The 18,033-nt window shown below is 39.3% G+C and overlaps 1 protein-coding gene across 1 annotated transcript in view; it reads left to right on the forward strand.

Moving 5' to 3' along the window:
* LOC148163056 (interphotoreceptor matrix proteoglycan 1-like) overlaps positions 1–18,033 on the forward strand; it is a 133,950-nt gene that overhangs the window by 19,231 nt on the left and 96,686 nt on the right. Inside the window, 3 exon segments of the mRNA XM_088028551.1 lie at positions 6,396–6,629; positions 15,899–16,065; positions 16,333–16,361. Coding sequence (XP_087884677.1) covers positions 6,396–6,629; positions 15,899–16,065; positions 16,333–16,361 — 430 coding nt within the window.

Here is an 18,033-nt window from a genome sequence, read left to right on the forward strand (position 1 = left end):
CTTAATAAAATGTGGAACAAGGTCATCAGCTGAAAGTGAGAATTGGCAAGAAGTGCAGGAAATCTGAGAAAAGTTTTATGTAGTTCTCCCGGAGAGTGAGAAATTCAATGGTCAATGGACCAAAGAAACTTACTGTGATACTAGTTAAGGATTATACATTGAAAGTGAGTCCAAATGGTTGTTCTTCTCCATCCATGTTCAACTACAAGGGTGCAAGTGAGGAGTGGGAAGAGGGCTGAATTTAACATGGCTATGGTTTTATCTCAATTACAATAATTGAGGGGCAAGGGAATTGAGGACTTGTCATCCTAAAGAGCTGGGCAATATTACTATTCTTTCCCATTGATATCCATGGTTTTAATTGGTTCCATTTATTATTTATTTATTTACCCTTGGATAAATTGAAAGTATCTAGGAATGCTGACTTTACTAAAATATACTTTATGCATAACCCATCTCCTTTCTGTTCTTTTGGTTTTCATTCACAAAGGAATTTTTTTTCTTTTTTTTAAATTTTTTTATTATGTTAATCACCATATATTACATCATTAGTTTTTGATGTAGTGTTCCATGATTCATTGTTTGTTCATAACACCCAGTGTTCCATGCAGAATGTGCCCTCTTTAATACCCATCACCAGGCTAACCCATCCCCCTACCCTCCTCCCCTCTAGAACCCTCAGTTTGTTTTTCAGAGTCCATCATCTCTCATGGTTTGTCTCCCCCTCTGACTTACTCCCCTTCATTCTTCCTCTCCTGCTATCTTCTTCTTTTTCTTTTTTCTTAAAATATGTTGCGTTATTTGTTTCAGAAGTACAGATCTGTGATTCAACAGTCTTGCACAATTCACAGCGCTCACCATAGCACATACCCTCCCCAATGTCTATCACCCAGCCACCCCATCCCTCCCACCCCCAACCACTCCAGTAACACTCAGTTTGTTCCCTGAGATTAAGAATTCCTCATATCAGTGAGGTCATATGATACATGTCTTTCTCTGATTGACTTATTTCACTCAGCATAACACCCTCCAGTTCCATCCACGTCGTTGCAAATGGCAAGATCTCATTCCTTTTGATGGCTGCATAATATTCCATTCACAAAGGAATTTTTTATTTGTCTTCTCACTTGGGATATTATCTTTAATAAGATGACTGTGTCCAAAGCCTCTGATATTAGACCCTCTAGCAGGGAGAAGAAATTTAAAAAAGAGGTTGCAATAATATAGGCGGACAGGACATAGGAAACTAATTTTTATGGCATAATGGTTTTTTTAATGAATCTAATTCATACATATATTATAAAAGACTCATTACTAGTTCCACATGAATTTTTCATGAATTCACTTGATGAATATGTACTGCATATGTGTCCTGTCCAAACCCTGTACTAGGTAAGCACCAAGGTTAATTGGGGAGAGGACAAGATCACAATACTCGGGTTTTTGAAGTCTAAAAGTCTAGGTTTTACAAATACAAAGGTATTTTCAGCCTAAAGGGGAAAACATGTTTACAACAAATTACTCTTCAGGCAAGCACAACAACACAAATTCCATGACATTGGTTCATCTAATTTACCACTATATGACATCCTGGGCTGAAACATAGTAGACACTTAATGAACACTGGTATATCAGTAAATCAGTAGAGATCTGAGCCACACTAAAGCATCACAGGGGAGCAATGAATGAATTCTGAGTATGGGGTCTGAGAAAGCTTAGTGGAGGAGGAAAGAAAGCTTAGAAACTGGCCCATGAAGGAAGAAGGAAAAGAACAGCCCTCTAGTAAGAAGGCACAGACAAGCATGAGATGAGCATTAAAGCATGGAAGCACAGGAAGTCTTCGGGGACACACATAGTTTTGTCTGAGGACTAAGAAGTGTCATGAAAGAGCACGTAAAGAAGGAAGAGTGAAAAAAAAAAAAAAAGGAAGAATGATGCCAGGAAGTGAAGTGCATGGACAGTTGGATAAAGGAGTTTTTACTGAGCACTTACAGTGTTTTAAGTGCTGCCCAAGTGGTAACTCATTTACTAATATCACAGAAACCCTGTAAGAGAGGCACTATCATTCACCATTTTACAGGGGGGGAAGTCCAAGCACAGTCAGGTCAAGTACTTCCAAGTTTTACAGCTGGTGAGTCACAGAGCCAGGGCCCTGTGTACCACTAGTGCTATTAAAACATTTTGACTAGTTGAGCAAAATATGATTTCTGTTGCTACTACATTTTTCTTTCACAAATAATGAACATATTTAAATTTAGAAAGTAAGCAATGAATATTAGCTGTCTCTTACCTATATTTAGAAGTTCTGAATATGCAAATGTATTAATTTCCATTTTTCTCTTTTCCTCATTCAATGAAAACTATTGGCTTAGGATTGTTTTCCTGGTGATTAATCTATAATAGAATAGAGTACAATTGCATTTATTTTTTTTCCAAATGCATAGTATAATTAACTAAATTTTTCTGATATTCTTGTACTCTGGAAAAGATACAGGGTTTTTTTGTTTGTTTTTTTCTGAAATCACTTTGCCCTTCTTTCTCTTTGTAACTTTGAACTTCACCCAGAAATAGGTGTTGATGGCAGCCAATTCATCATCATACAGGTTATACTCATGTTTTGTCAAGTATTTTCTGCCTCAAAAGATTTTCTAATCTTCTATTAAATATGCTCCCTTTTTATAGCATGTCATTCCACTATCAATTCATTCTCATTAAACTTTTACCTACTCTTTCTAAGTACTCATATAAAGTAAAAATATCAAACACATAAAAATGCATCCAGAGGGGCACCTGGTTGGCTCAGTCATTAAGCGTCTGCCTTTGGCTCAGGTCATGATCGCAGGGTCCTGGGATCGAGCCCCACATCAGGCTCCCTGCTCAGGGGGAGGCCTGCTTCTCCCTCTCCCACTCCCCCTGCTTGTGTTCCCTTTCTCACTGTCTCTCTCTCTGTCAAATAAATAAAAATCTTTAAAAAAAATGCATCCAGAGAATCGAAGTTCAGTTCAATTTCAACATTACTATTTATGCAGCATGAAGGACAGTATCTAATGTGATCTAACTGTTTTACCAAAGAGTGCTTTCATTAGCTCCAATAAATATTAGCTCTTTTTACCTCACTGAAATCTGTAACATTTCATGTTTCAATTCTTTAAATTTGGGGATTTGATTTGAAATACTTGGGAAAGACAGACTTTGTAAGCATAAGTGTGGCTTGTTCTATAAATATTTTTGGACTCTGGTAACCCTTAGTCCCTGTTCTCAGAGATTCTGCCTACTTCTTTTCTAGTGATGACTTGGGGGTCAAGATGCAGGCAGAAGATTCTGAAACATGCCCAAGTGATTAGTATCATCACAGGCAATCCCCTGTGGTTGTCTCTGTGTAATTTAGAGGAACACAAGCTGAGGTGTCTGATACTCCTGTGAAAAAGGACACCAGAGAAAGATGGAAGATGGTTAACCTAAAGTAGAGAAATGCCTAACATGGGGGAAATATGAGGATCTGTGAACCTGGTCTTTGCTATTCCAGAGGGCAGAAATAGGACTAATGTGTGGAAGATGCTAGAAGATAATTTTCATCTCAAAGAAAGAATTACTAGATAGAGATTTCAAAAATGGAACGAGGTGCTTCCTAGATGAGGCAGACAACCATTTGTAGAATATTTGCCATGGATCTCCCTCAGCAGGGAGATATTAAAAATTCAGTGACCATATAATTCGTTTTCCAAACAAGGATACATTTGAGAATGAAGGGATAGCTGCAATAAACCAGGATATCCCAAACAAACCAAATCTCACTTCACCCTAATTCACCCTCATTGTTGACCACCAATTATGTGTACTTGACATGTGGAGAATAGGGAAGATTGATCCTAGTAGGAAAAAGAGAACAGGTCAGAGCTCATGGGATTCTGGGACATGGAGCAAATCCATAATTTTTTCACCTCCTTCAATTCCTATCGTGGTAGAATGAAGTCCAAAGGCCCAGATCAGGTAGATCTATGTGAGCAAGCCTTGGAAAGAGCAAAGTGTTAGGATCCAGAAGAATCCAAGTAGGAACAGTGCCAGGACAGGGGCACTCTTGCCAGAGCCAGGGCGGAGTAAATACTATTCCCAAAGCAAGTTATTCAGAGAGTTCTACTAGACCATAACATAAAAAAAAGTAAGAACAGGACCAACCCCAAAGGGCAGAATATTGTGGGGGGTGACAAAGTAGAGAGCAGGACCAGCATTGCAATAGGCACTGTGAGAAGAATGGAAAAGTGCGGGATGTATGAGGAGCACAGTTTCCCAAAGTATGGTCTGTGCTTACCATACTGGATAGGCCTAGAATTATCTAATGATGCACATTTTTTCTTCCATTCTTAGTGGCAATTGAAATGTAATTATGAAAACTTCCTCTATGACTTACATTGAAATCTGTGAGTGTTTGAAAGGTTATTAAAAATTAACATTCCTGAACTGAAATTCCCATTTTACTAGCTGAAGTGGGCCCTAATGGCTGTACACTCAGATGCTATCACCTTCTTGCACTTGCCAGTGTTCAGTGGGCACTTCCAGGCTGCCACGCAGCCAGCCTAACTCAGGGAAAATTGACCACCTCCACAGTTAGAATGAACCACTCAGGGTAATTCTAGTCCCCTGCTATGTAATCATTCAACCCAAACCAGCAGCATTGGTGTATTCCTTAGCAACTGGTATTCGTCCAGACACATGGCATAAGTCAGCCATACTTTAGGGAAAGGTTATTTTTCAAAATGAACATGGGCAAGCAAGTTTAATTTGGTGGAAGCCAGCCTACAGATAAAGTCGCCACGTAAGGGGACTGAAAAAGGAAATGAGAGAATGGCAGAAAGGCAGAGTTAGAGTTCTGTTTTCACCAGGCATTCCTTACTGTTAGCTTTCCTCTCCATGTGATAACTTCCTTTTTGTTTAAGCCATTTTGAGATGGGTTGTCTTTACTCTTCACCTGAAGTGCCCTTACAGATCCATAAAACGGTGGTTTCCCCAAGCCTGCATGCATATTGGAATCACCTAGGGACCTTCAAAAGTTGCTGATGCTGCATTCCATTCAGAGATTATGATTTATTGGTTTGATGGGTAGCTGGATGAGCAAATTAATCCATATGCTCCCTTTCTCCCTGGAGAGTCCTAAGAATTTATCACTGTCCAAGATTGACAGAGTACTCAAAGACTCCTCAAAATGCCAGAGAATAGGTATTCCTACAGGACTCGGTCCACCCCCTGTAATGAAGGAGGAACTTTTTTGCTTTGTGGCAAGATTTGAGTTGCTCCACAGCTACCCTACTTGGATTTCTGCTTGATTCCCTTGTCTGTGCCAGAAAATTAGAGTTTGAGGCCCTTCTTTAGTAAAGTGGGAATATAAGTCTCAGTAAGCCACATGCTTAGGGTCTCAAGGGGCCATAGTGAGTGGTCCCAACTGTTCATCAGTCGTTGTTTTCTTTAAATGGAAGACCGATAAAAGGAAAGAGGTGGAGTGGGAGAGGAGGAACCGAGATCTGACCACTGTTAACAGGCTCTGACATCTCCAAATCTCAGTACCCTACCGTGTGATAAACCGAGAAAAATAATATCTGTTTCATGAATATAGCAGAGTTTTTGTGAAATAATATAACACACATGAAAAAATTCAAAGTAAAGAAGTGTTCAATGAATGTAAGTTATTGTTATGAAAGGTCCAGAGAGTTAAAAATGAAGTCTTGACCTAACCCTAACAGATACAGCAGTGCTAGCAGGATGAAATGGCTCAAGGAGTGAAATCCTCTGCCAACCTGATTTCTTCATACTCCCCTTCATTTTTCCTCTCACCTCCCTCCATAAAATATCCTACATGCTCTGTAAAGTCAACTCTAACAAATGTTCTTGCCCCAACTCACTTTCACTGTGCCACCCTCTGAGCCCTGCCATACAGAAATCCTAGGGCTGCCACTAACAGGCAGGAAGGTTGTTTTGTTGCATTTCCCCCCTGCGTTTCTAGAAACACTCCGCTTCCTCATCCAGAGTGCACCTCTGGGTACCACAGTGTGCTACCATTCCCCACTTGAATTATAATGTCTATCAAAAGAGGCATCTCTCGGGAGGCTTGAGTGCTAAGTGGGGAGTGATTTTTAGAGATGTGTGGGAAATGGTTTCAATATTTGGCAGTTCCTAAAGGCAAGATGATTTGAGATGTTTTTTTTTTAATACACTTGATCAGCTCATTATGCTATTCCTTTATTTCTGAAAATGCCTTGTCACTGAAATTTGGCAGTTGCACCAAAGTAGAACTTGAATAAACCAGAGGATTATAACTTTTAGTTTATTCCATTCATTTATCATATATTTCACATATATCAATGTATTATATATTCACCAGGAAATCAATCTTTCTTTTACAGATCTCTCCATTAAAATACACCATTCTGAATCTAAAGACATAGACAATGCCCCAAGAATCGAAACATCTGAAAGTACTGCAAAAATGTACAAAGTGTCAACCATGAAATGAATATTCGATTTGGCCAAGCGTCGAACAAAAAGGTCAACATTTTTCCCAACTGGGGTTAAAGTCTGTCCACAGGAATCCATGAAACAGGTTTTAGCCAGTCTTCAAGCTTATTATAGATTGACAGGTAAGGAAAGAGATGGAACCTGTTTAGCCTCTCATTCCTTTTACCCCTTCCCTTTCACTTATCCACACATGGTCGTTAACCCCGAATTTCCAGGGTCTCTCATTTAGTCACAAGGGTTCTATAAATAAGTCAGCTAATCTGAGAGTGATGAATTGTAAACATTCAAAACTATGGTAGATGTCTCCTCTTATGTTTAAAATAATGTCCGGTGCAACATAGAACCATTAAGGCATTTAACAAGTCACCAGAGGCCTTGGCATCTGGGTATTACCTCTTTGTTTTATTTCTGCCAAAGCCAATACTGAATTTTAATGTTACTATTATGAGTAAGAAGCACAGAATGATTGCAACGTCAGGAATCTGAGCAAGTTGATTTATGACTTAAGATTTCATTTTTCAAAAGCGACATTACAATCCAGATCCTCTCTTCCTTCTTGTTAAGTTTAAGTTGTTTATTGCTGATCCAGCAAAAAGTTCTGAAGTTTGGAAACCTGGAGGCACACCCAAGTGCAGAGGAGTCACAAATTAACAGTGGTTACCAAGATATAATGCAGGGGTGTTAGCAGGATTTACAACACAATTACTGTGATTTCCAGCAGAGTTACTCAGTGCAGTTTTCACCCCAAGACAGCGTAACAGGATTCTTGTGGCTTTCTCGGAAATCATTATGGAGTTCAGTCACACCACAGCCATCAGTGGCTATCCTTGTCATTCACTTACTATCGATGAAAAAGTCGCCATGGCTTCTTCTTTAAATGAAAATAAAACAAAACAAAAAAGAATCTTTAGTAGATACTATTAAATCTCCCCAGGTTGCTCCAAATAATGCAAAATATCTTAGCGAGCTGAAGCCTAAACTCAATTCATCTTACATGTGAAAGTGAGGGGGTTCGCTGAGGTCCACGTTCATCACATACGATATTTGTTTCCATTCCAAAAAATACAGTCAACCTGCTCTGTTTTAAGCCCGTTAACTAGAATGTGCTGGTTCCATTCTAGCCTGTGACATATCGCAAATTATGGCAACAGAGAACCCCTTTCATGATACCAACATCCTACAAAGTTCTTGAGTACCTACGTCTGTAAAATGTGCAAAGGTTGAGTTAGTCTGAGGAGTTTTTGCTGGGTTTTGGAGGCATAACTCACAGTCTCAAAAATATCAAGCCTTATGTTCCTCATATGTCTCATTTTATCTGGAAGAGACATTTGCGTTCTGACAGAAACCACACCCACAGAGCAATGACAAGCACTGGATCACAGTCAGAAGGAGAACTCTAATCACTGAAAATCAAGCACACTATATTATTATTATTCTGAGGTCCTAGCATAGCACCTCTGCATAGCCGTTTCTGAATAAATGCTTATTGATGGATACAGGAGGCAAAGAGGGCATTGGAAATGCAAAGAAAAGACAATAATGTGTAAATCGTTCATTTTGAATGTGGCTACACATTGATCAGATAATGATACTGGTAAATTTCATGTTATTTATTCATGAATGGAAGTGGAATATATAGCATATGCATCACATTGAATATGAGCACAACTGCTTTAACTTCTAATTCTTCATAATACCCACAAGTAGGATTCATTGCAGGTATTTATAAAATAGACTATTGCTGCAACCAAATTTTTAACTCTGAATTTTATTCTTTATTCTTGATTAGGTTTGCCTTTTTCATTCCTGCTTTCTTGGATGAAACAAACCACTGTTTTTCTCCCCACGGCAACAACAGTCCATTATCTTTATGGCTGCCCCTGGGTGACATGAAATTTTACTATTCATCAGCATGGGTTTCTTAAGTCTAACAAATTGGTTAACAAAGAAGCAAGAAATAAGACCTAGCTACAAAGTGGTGCTCCTTTGACAAGGTAACACACTTATTATTTTTGTTGCTGCTTTTACAAAATTATCTTTTGACATCTTTAAAACTTAAGGGAGAAAGCTTCCACATTCATCAAATCAAATGGAATATTGAGATATTTCTTTTTCCAATGTTTAAAGCAACACAAATGAAAATGTTCTGAGCTTCATGGTAGACTCATAAACATACTCATCCCAAAGCATAAATTCAAGACAGGCAAGTTTTATTTCCGGTAGTCTCCCAGGGGAACCCTGTGCTCCTACCCAGGCAAACTCCCTTCAAACCTCCCACCCCTCTCTGTATCTCCCTCTCTTTCCCTCCCCCTCCCCCTCCTCCTCCTTCTTCTCTCTCCCTCCACCTCTGTCCCAACCTCAATATCAAAAGCTAGATTTTTCTTTCACATTAATGCATGCCTTAGAGAAAGTTTAAGATAGAGGGTATCCTAGTTCTTGCTTCTCTATGTGTTGTCCATAGACCAGCAGCATCACCAGCATCTGGCAGCTTGTTAGAAATGCAGACTTACTTTCACCCCACCATATCTACTTCCAGAATCTGTATTTTAATAAGATCCTCAGGTAAATCCATTTGCACTCTAAAGTTCTAGAAGCACTGGTCTAGAGAACATATACCCAACACCCCCATGACAGAGATTAAAAAAGTGAGGTGACATGTTCAGTCAGGGCCAGTGTGGCAGAGCAGGGTTAGAACACAGCATTCTGACCCTACTCCAGTGTGTCATCTTTCCATCTAATGCGTGCCCAGCATGGTGGCAGGCTTTTTACATACCATTGGTCTAACCTAATCCTTACAAATGTGATTGACTATCCCAGGGCATGCCTGGCCTCCAGGATACATGTTCCCTTGGGTCCTTCCCACATCGCCAGAGAGCCTACAGTGTAGCTTTCAGCGGAGAGACTAAGACTCTGTGGTCAGATTTCAGGCATTGCCCAGCAACTGTGGGAAGACTGAAGAGGCAAGGTTCTGGATTTCCCTAAAATCCCTGTGGAAATCTCTCCTGGTAGATTTGGGGAAGGATGGTGCTGTAAGTTAGATAACAGGTAAGTTAAAGCGTTAGCAAAATCCAGCTTTCAAAAGTTTTCAGACTGCTCCCAGCCCTGAGATCCTTTGATGCTTCAACTTTCAAGGGTTCTTTTGATGCCCCCTTGGTAAGGGTGGGGGATCTCTCCTGGTGGGACATGGGCTGGTGCTCTGGTTCTCCCGATCACAGAAAGATTCTACACCTCCTGCTCTGTGCTAAGTAAGCCTCCAGGAGGTCAGAAAAATGACATCAGAACAGTCACCAAAAGAACCTGCTCCTCAAAAAGTCTAAAGAAAAACTACTGGTCCTTGTTTCATCATTAACATTTTAATCCCTATAAATGACAATGCCCCCAGAGAAATAATTCTTTTTTTTTTAAGTTTCAAGTTTTTAGTCAAATTCCAGTTAGTTAACATGTAGTGTAATACTAGTTTCAGGAGTAGAATTTAGTGATTCATCACTTACATATAACAACCAGTGCTCAACACAAGTGCCCTCCTTAATACCCATCACCCATTTAACCCATCCTCCCCCCACCTCCCTCAACAACCCTCAGTTTGTTCTTTATAGTTAACAGTCTGTCTCATAGTTTGCCTCCCTCTCTTTTCCCCCCATGTTCATCTGTTTCATTTCTTAAATTACACATATGAGTGAAATCATATGGTATTTGTCTTTCTCTGACCGACTTATTTTACTTAGCTTAATACAATCTAGCTCCATCCACATCATTGCAAATGGCAAGATTTCATTCTTTTTGATGGCTAATATTCCATTATGTGTATGTACCATATCTTCTTTATCCATTCATCAGTCATTGGACCTTTGGGCTCTCTCCACAGTTTGACTATTGTTGATAATGCTTCTATAAACGTCGGGATGTATGTACCCCTTCAAATCTGTGTTTTTGTATCCTTTGGGTAAATATCTAGTAGTGCAATTGTGGATCATAGGACAGTTCTATTTTTAACTTTTTGAGGACTCTCCATACTGTTCTCCAGAGTGGCTGTACCAGTTTGCATTCCTACCAACAGTGCAAGAGGGTTCCCCTTTCTCCACATCCTCACCAACATGTGTTGTTCATTTTGGCCATTCTGTCTTGTGTGAGATGATATATTATTGTAAGTTTGATTTGCATTTCCCTGATGATGAGTGATGTTGAGCATCTTTTCATGTGTCTATTAGTCATCCATAGGTCTTTGGAAGAATGTCTATTCATGTCTTCTAACCATTTTTAAATTGGATTATTATTTTTTGGGGGGGTGTTGGGTGTTGAGTTTTATAAGTTCTTTATATATTTTGGATACTAACCCTTTATCAGATATGTCATTTCAAATATCTTCTCCCATTCTGCCTTTAGTTTTGTCTCCTGTTTCCTTTGCTGTGCAGAAGCTTTTTATCTTGATGAAATCCCAATAGTTCCCTTGCCTCAGGAGACATAGCTACTAAGAAGTTGCTCTGGCCAGTGTCAAAGAGGTTACTACCTTTGTCCTCTAGGATTTTGATGGTTTCCTGTCTCACATTTAGGTCTTTAATACATTCTGAATTTATTTGCTTTTGTTTCCCTTGCCTCAGGAGACATATCTACTAAGAAGTTGCTCTGGCCAGTGTCAAAGAGGTTACTACCTTTGTCCTCCTCTATGATTTTGATGGTTTCCTGTCTCACATTTAGGTCTTTAATACATTTTGAATTTATTTTTGTGTATGGTTTAATAAAGTGGTCCAGTTTCATCCTTTTACATGTTGCTGTCCAGTTTTCCCTGCACCATTTGTTGAAGAGACGGTCATTTTTCCATTGGATATTCTCTCCTGCTTTGTCAAAGATTAGTTGATCATATAGTTGTGGGTTTATTGCTGGGTTTTCTATTCTGTCCCATTGATATATGTGTGTTTTTGTGCCAGTACCATACTGTCTTGATCACTGCAGCTTTGTAATATAGCTTGAAGTCCAGAATTGTGATGCTTCCAGCTTTGCTTTTCTTTGTCAGTATTGCTTTGGCTATTCAGGATCTTTTGTGGTTCCATAGACATTTTAGGATTGTTTGTTCTAGCTCTATGAAAAATGCTGTTGGTATTTTGATAGGGATTGCACTAAATGTGTAGATTGCTTGGGTAGTACAGACATTTTAACAATCTTTGTTATTCCTGTACGTGAGCATGGGATGTTTTTCCATTTCTTTGTGTCATCTTCAATTTCTTTCATTAGCATTTTATAGTTTTCAGAGTACAGATCTTTTACCTCTTTGTTTAGGTTTATTCCTAGGTATCTTATGAGTTTTGGTACAATTATATGGAATCAATTCCTTGCTTTCTCTTTCTACTGCTGCATTATTGGTGTATAGAAATACAACAGACTTCTGTACATTGATTTTGTATCCTGTGATTTTACTGAATTCATGTATCAGTTCTAGCAAATTTTTAGTAGACTCTTTTGAGTTTTCTACATGTCATCTGCAAATAGTGAAAGTTTGACTTTTTCCTTGCCTATTTGGGTGCCTTTTATTTCTTTTTGTTGTCTGATTGCTAAGGATGCCTTTTATTTCTTTTTGTTATCTGATTGCTAAGGTTAGGACTTCCAGTAATGGTAATGGTGAGAGTGGACATCCCTATCTAGTTCCTGACTGTAGAGGAAAAGTTCTCAGTTTCTCCTGGTTAAGGATGATATTAGCTGTGGGTCTTTTGTATATGGCCTTTATGATGTTGAGGTATGTTTCCTCTATCCCTACTTTGTTAAGGGTTTTTATTAAGATTGGATGTTATACTTTGTCAAATGCTTTTTCTGCATCTACTAAGAGGATCTTATGGTCCTTATCCTTTCTTTTATAATGTGGTGTATCACATTGACTGATTTGCGAGGTCAAAATAACACCCCGAAAGGAGTGTGGAGTAAGTAGATGACAAAAATAGCAAGGGCAACTGGTTTGCTTAGACTGGACACACAACTCTTAAGATTTGGGCAAGTCTCAAGATATTCAAATGTTTCCTTCTTGCATTGTGTGTAGACCCTTGAGTAGACATGAAGATTGAAAGACTGCATGATTGTTGGTATTGGAAAAGGCATTACAACCCTCTGGTCCTTGCTTGGCAGGTAAAAGATAACATTCACAAAAGTGGGTTCTCCCGGTGAGGCTAGTCACTTGCTCTCCAGGTGTGCTGACCGTTGTTACTTTCCCAGGTGTGGAAAATTCGATGACACATTTAAGGTGGAGGGGACTGCACCCGCTCCTGGCTTTATGGGTTCTGGTGAGGCGGCTGCTGGTAAATAACCTGAGCTTCTATTGGTCTGGAATTCTCTTTGCCTCTTAAAACAAGAAGTTAAGAAAAACCCAGACATATAAAAATGGGGAGTGAGGGGGGATAAAGCATAGAAGTAAGAGTCTCCAAACTGGTCTTCTCTCACCTTGTTCCTTCCCCCAACCCCTTTTCTCAGCAGGCAGGCAGGCAGAGTTTCTTTAGAAAGTCAGATGATGTCAGCTTCTGCCCTAAAGCCTCCAATTGCTCCCCATTCCTCCTAAGGCAAAAATCAACATACTATAATTGCTTGTGACAGATGTCAGATCTAACTTTTTACCCTCACTTAATACTCTAAAATAATTTTTAAACTATGTACCCATTTGCATGCTTTTCAGTTAACATCTAAAGTTTTTCATCATAAGTTTAAATCATTAGATAAGATGCAACTTTTGGTGAGTTGTAAATATTGATAATGAAAATAAAACAAAAATCAGAGCATTCGTATGCATCCAGTAGAATCTGCCATAGCTACTCAATAGTTACCATCAAATACTCCATAGCACATGCCTTCATGTACTCTTCTCAACAGTAAGAAATGCTACAGGGATCCTTTTTCTTCATACACCCACATTTCCACTCCACTTCCCACTTCACAGCCTTATCTTAATGTAATTTATTTTATGCTTGAAAGTCTGTTAGTGGTTACTCTTACATACTTCTCAGTAACAAAAATATGTATATAAATTTAAATTACGGATTTTATTTCCTGTTACTATAGGCTTTATGTGTACAAAGAAATTTCTTCTAGATTTAGTTGCATTTATAATTACTTTTAATATATAATTGATTAAAACAAATAGATACAAATTTAACAAAAAATTTAAGTAAATTTCTATTGACAGATATAAGATCAAATACAGGTTTTGTGGGTACTAACATTTATAAATACAAATTTAGGAAAAAGACTTTGGAAGAGCCCAGTTTAAATGAAGGGTCTGTACCTTAAGTTTCATTAGCTTCAGCCTCTGGATATGTGGGGTTGCTCTGATGTTGTTCCTCATATTAGTTCATGTACCATTACTTATTATTCGTATTATACGTTGCCAAAATGAGACAGGATTTAGCATCAGTTTTAACCCTATTTTTTTACTTCGTTTCCCTTACATGCTGAGAAAACTTAAATGTAAATAAGTGGATGGAAACAGATGGGAGTTTTGTTATAGTAATATCTTTTTCTTTATTATGTTATGTTAATCACCATACATTACATCATTAGTTTTTGATGTAGTGTTCCATGATTCATTGTTTGCATATAAGACCCAGTTATAGTAATATCTTTATTCTTTAAGTAGATTTGGCATTATATGCTAACAATAACATCATGATCTGTCATTATTTTTAATGATTTGTCAGCTGTCAACTCCATTAGGACTTCTTCTAATGTGTTTTTGGGGTGGGGGTTTTGTGTGTGTGTGTGTGTGTGTGTGTGTGTGTGTGTGTGTGTGTTATTAACATATAATGTATTATTTGTTTCAGGGGTACAGGTCTGTGGTTCATCAGTCTTACACAATTCACAGCGCTCACCATAGAACATACCTCCCCAATGTCCATCACCCAGCCACCCCATCCCTCTCACCCCCGGCCCCTCCAGCAACCCTCAGTTTGTTCCTGAGATTAAGAGTCTCTTATGGTTTGTCTCCCTCTCTGGTTTCATCTTGTTTCATTTTTCCCTCCCTTCCCCTATGATCCTCTGTCTTGTTTCTCAAATTCTTCATATCAGTGAGATCATATGATTCTTGTCTTTCTCTGATTGACTTATTTCACTTAGCTACCCTCTAGTTCCATCCACATCATTGCAAATGGCAAGATTTCATTTTTTGATAGCTGCATAATATTCCATTGTGTATATATACCACATCTTCTTTATCCATTCATCTGTCAATGGACATCTAGGCTCTTTCTGTAGTTTGGCTACTGTGGACATGGCTGCTATAAACATTGGGTGCACATGCCCATTTGGATCCCTACATTTGTATCTTTGGGGTAAAAACCCAGTAGTGCAATTGCTGGGTCATAGGGTAGCTCTATTTTCAACGTTTTGAGGAACCTCCATACTGTTTTCCAGAGTGGCTGCACCAGCTTGCATTCCCACCAACAGTGTAGGAGTTTCCCCTTTCTCCGCATCCTCACCTACATCTGTCGTTTCCTGACTTGTTATTTTAGCCATTCTGACTGGCGTGGGGTGGTATCTCATTGAGGTTTTGATTTGTATTTCCCTGACGCCAAGTAATGTTGAACACTTTTTCATGTGTCTGTTGGCCATTCTTCTAATGTGTTGAAAGCAAAGAATCAGAAACCACCCTGCTGCAAAAACAAGTGTTACCCCTCAACTGAGTTCACTTGGTTTCTTAACCTCAACAATACTATTTGACATGGTCCCTTTGTGTGGCAACCTAGAGGCACTGTGCTGCCGTAAGATTAGGGAGGGATGAATGGGGGAAGGATGCAGGCCAAAGGGAACGGGGAAAAGGAAAGGTGGGTCCTCAGGCGGACGGACTTTAGGAAGGCATGATAGGAAAAATGAGACCTAGATATTGATTCTCTTTAAATTGTCTGTGTGCCTCTTTATCCCTTGAAAAGTCTTTAAATACAGCCGGGTACCTATGCCCCAGTTTGAAGATTATTGGTCTACAAGGCCCTACACGGTCTCTGTTCCCCTCACCACATCTTTCTGTCTTCATCCTCTTTTACTGTTACCCTTGCCCTGGTCACACTGACAGAACTCTTTGCTGTTCCGTCAATGTTCAGAGCATTCTCCGGCCTTGAGGCCTTTTCCATACTGCTCAAAAGTCACCCTATAGTGAGGCCTTCCTCAACTGCCCTATTTTAAACTACAGCCACTCTCTCTCTCTCTCTCTCTCATTTCCTATCCTCCTTCTTTTGTTTTCCTCTGTAACACATAGAGGGGTTCAATATGTATTTGCTAAATGAATTAATTTCTGTGCACTATAAATGAGTGTGTCCATAATAAGCCATAAAAGAGCACTCCATGTTCTAAGATTATGCTTGGGCTGGGAAACAGGAATCATCTTAGGATGTGGCCATTTTCTGCTCCTAACTGTGCTGTATTGCAGTGTGTCAAGAAGCAGTGTGGGAAGCATATCGGATCTTTCTGGATCGCATCCCTGACCTGAGGGAATACCAGGACCGGGTCAGCCTCTGCCAGCAGGAGACTTTCTGCCTCTTCGACATTGGAAGAAATTTCAGCAATTCCCAGGAGCACCTGGATCTTCTTCAGCCGGTGAGCCTAAATGCTGTATGTTGGAACACTGTTGGAATATCTCCCAGGCCTCCAGCCCCTGCCCCTTTTCAGTTGGTTTCCACTGCATAAGAGTTAGTTGAAGAAATGCTTAGAGATATCTGGTAAGGCCAACGAGAATTTTATTTTTGCAAAATAGCATTGTACAGGCTGGTTGAAGTGAGGTTAAAGGGAAAAGGGGATGAAAATAGACTTTAGCTCTTCAGTTGACATTTTCTCCTGGTAAAATTACTTTTTATCTTTCTGCAGAGAATAAAACTGAGACACTTCCCTGAGAGGTAAGTACCCGAAATAGAGTGCAGCATGCTTTTGACTTTTGAAAGATCATATAATGGAGTGAGACTGAGCTATTGTGCCTTTATGATATTATGTCAGCGCTGAGATCTGTGTAGGTTATTCTGACAGACAAATTATGCATATACTGCGCTAAAGATAAATGAGTATATAAAGGGGAAATGGATAGACCCTAAAGACTGAGATAGATGTTGGCACCATGTTTGCAGATAAAATGGATTCATTACTATGTGTTAAGTATCTAATGAGTATTTTCAGTCATAAGATATAGAACAATTTTTTAAAATAGTTTGACTTTTAGAATTTATGGTAAACTGTTAGTTACATCAGGAAAATACTAATACAATCAGAGAGCAGCCTGCATTTTGAACTCTCATTTGGTATTCTGTAAAGCATTAGTATTTCTCAAACTAAATTACTGAAGCACTGAGCTATACTCTCAACAAGAACTGAATATCGAATAAGAAAATCAAAATGAGAAAAAGGCAAGGAAAAGTAATTAGATAAAATGATTAAAGAAGAGAGTCAAACTGTAAACACAAATTACATACATTTTATAACATTTAGAAATCTAATTCTGAAGATAATACTAAGAGAGGCACAAGTTTGGTATTATATGAATTACTGACAATTCTTTATAATGCTTTTCACATTTGTTTCTTCATTTCTAGTCCCTTTGCCAACAACTTCTTCCAAGACCTTACTAATTTACACTGTGAAGAATGTCAAATCTGGTCTCCCTAATGGATTTCCCTGCCTCTAACCATTTCCCCTCCTTAACTGGCATAACTGCTGCTGGATTAATAAGTCTGAAAAATTTCTTACATTGAGCCCTGTTCAGTGACTTTCAAAAGAGTCCTACATCTTCCTCTTACCCTTCTGAATATCCTCTGCCCACTGTTCCCCTCATGTTCTGTGTACAGAAGGCTGATTGGTAAGGATCAAGTCACGTGCATCCTTTGCCCTGACTCCTAGGTAGGGCCAGCCAATGGGGAGCAGGAGATCAGAGGGAGAGGAGAGAATGAGGTGAGTGAATTTCTCAACTCCCTTCACCCTCAACTTGCAAAGTCTTCAAAAGCTGTTGTCCTCCTTCAACTTCATCTCAGCTCCTGTCAAGCAGCCTTTCCATAGATCCTTCTCTGTCTCTGGTTTGTGGCAACTGAACTAAGGGTAGTTTGAGCACCCCACTGTTACCAGCCCTGGGGTACTGCACTTGACCTTGTGGTTGCTTTTATACTCTTCCTACAACTTAGTAAGTAATTCCTTTTTTAAACTTCCCTCAAGTTACCCCACAGTGAGTGAGCCATCTGTGTCCTGCCAGGACCTTCACTGAGGCAGAGCAGAGGCCAAACTCATCAATTAAGACCTTTCACCCCCTGACCTTTCCAACTTTGCATCCATTACCCATGATCCCGCTGTTGCCACCATGCCATTCCTCACTGCGCACAGACCACACCTTCCTCATCCTGGACTCTGACCCCTAGCCTTTCCCTCTTGCCCAGAAAAGCTTGCCTTTTCTACATTACCTATCCAAATCCTACTCTCCTTCACACTCCTAGTGGAGTCCCACCTGGATCCCATGATGTCTTAACAGCCTATTGGAGCCTGCAGCAATATTTTCCTGCTTTGAATTTTGTACTCTTTTTGTCACTTACA

Source organism: Eumetopias jubatus, unplaced genomic scaffold (genome assembly GCF_037043125.1).
Source record: "Eumetopias jubatus isolate StellerSeaLion01/CBP00866 unplaced genomic scaffold, mEumJub1_p1.0 scaffold_11, whole genome shotgun sequence".
NCBI lineage: Eukaryota > Metazoa > Chordata > Mammalia > Carnivora > Otariidae > Eumetopias > Eumetopias jubatus.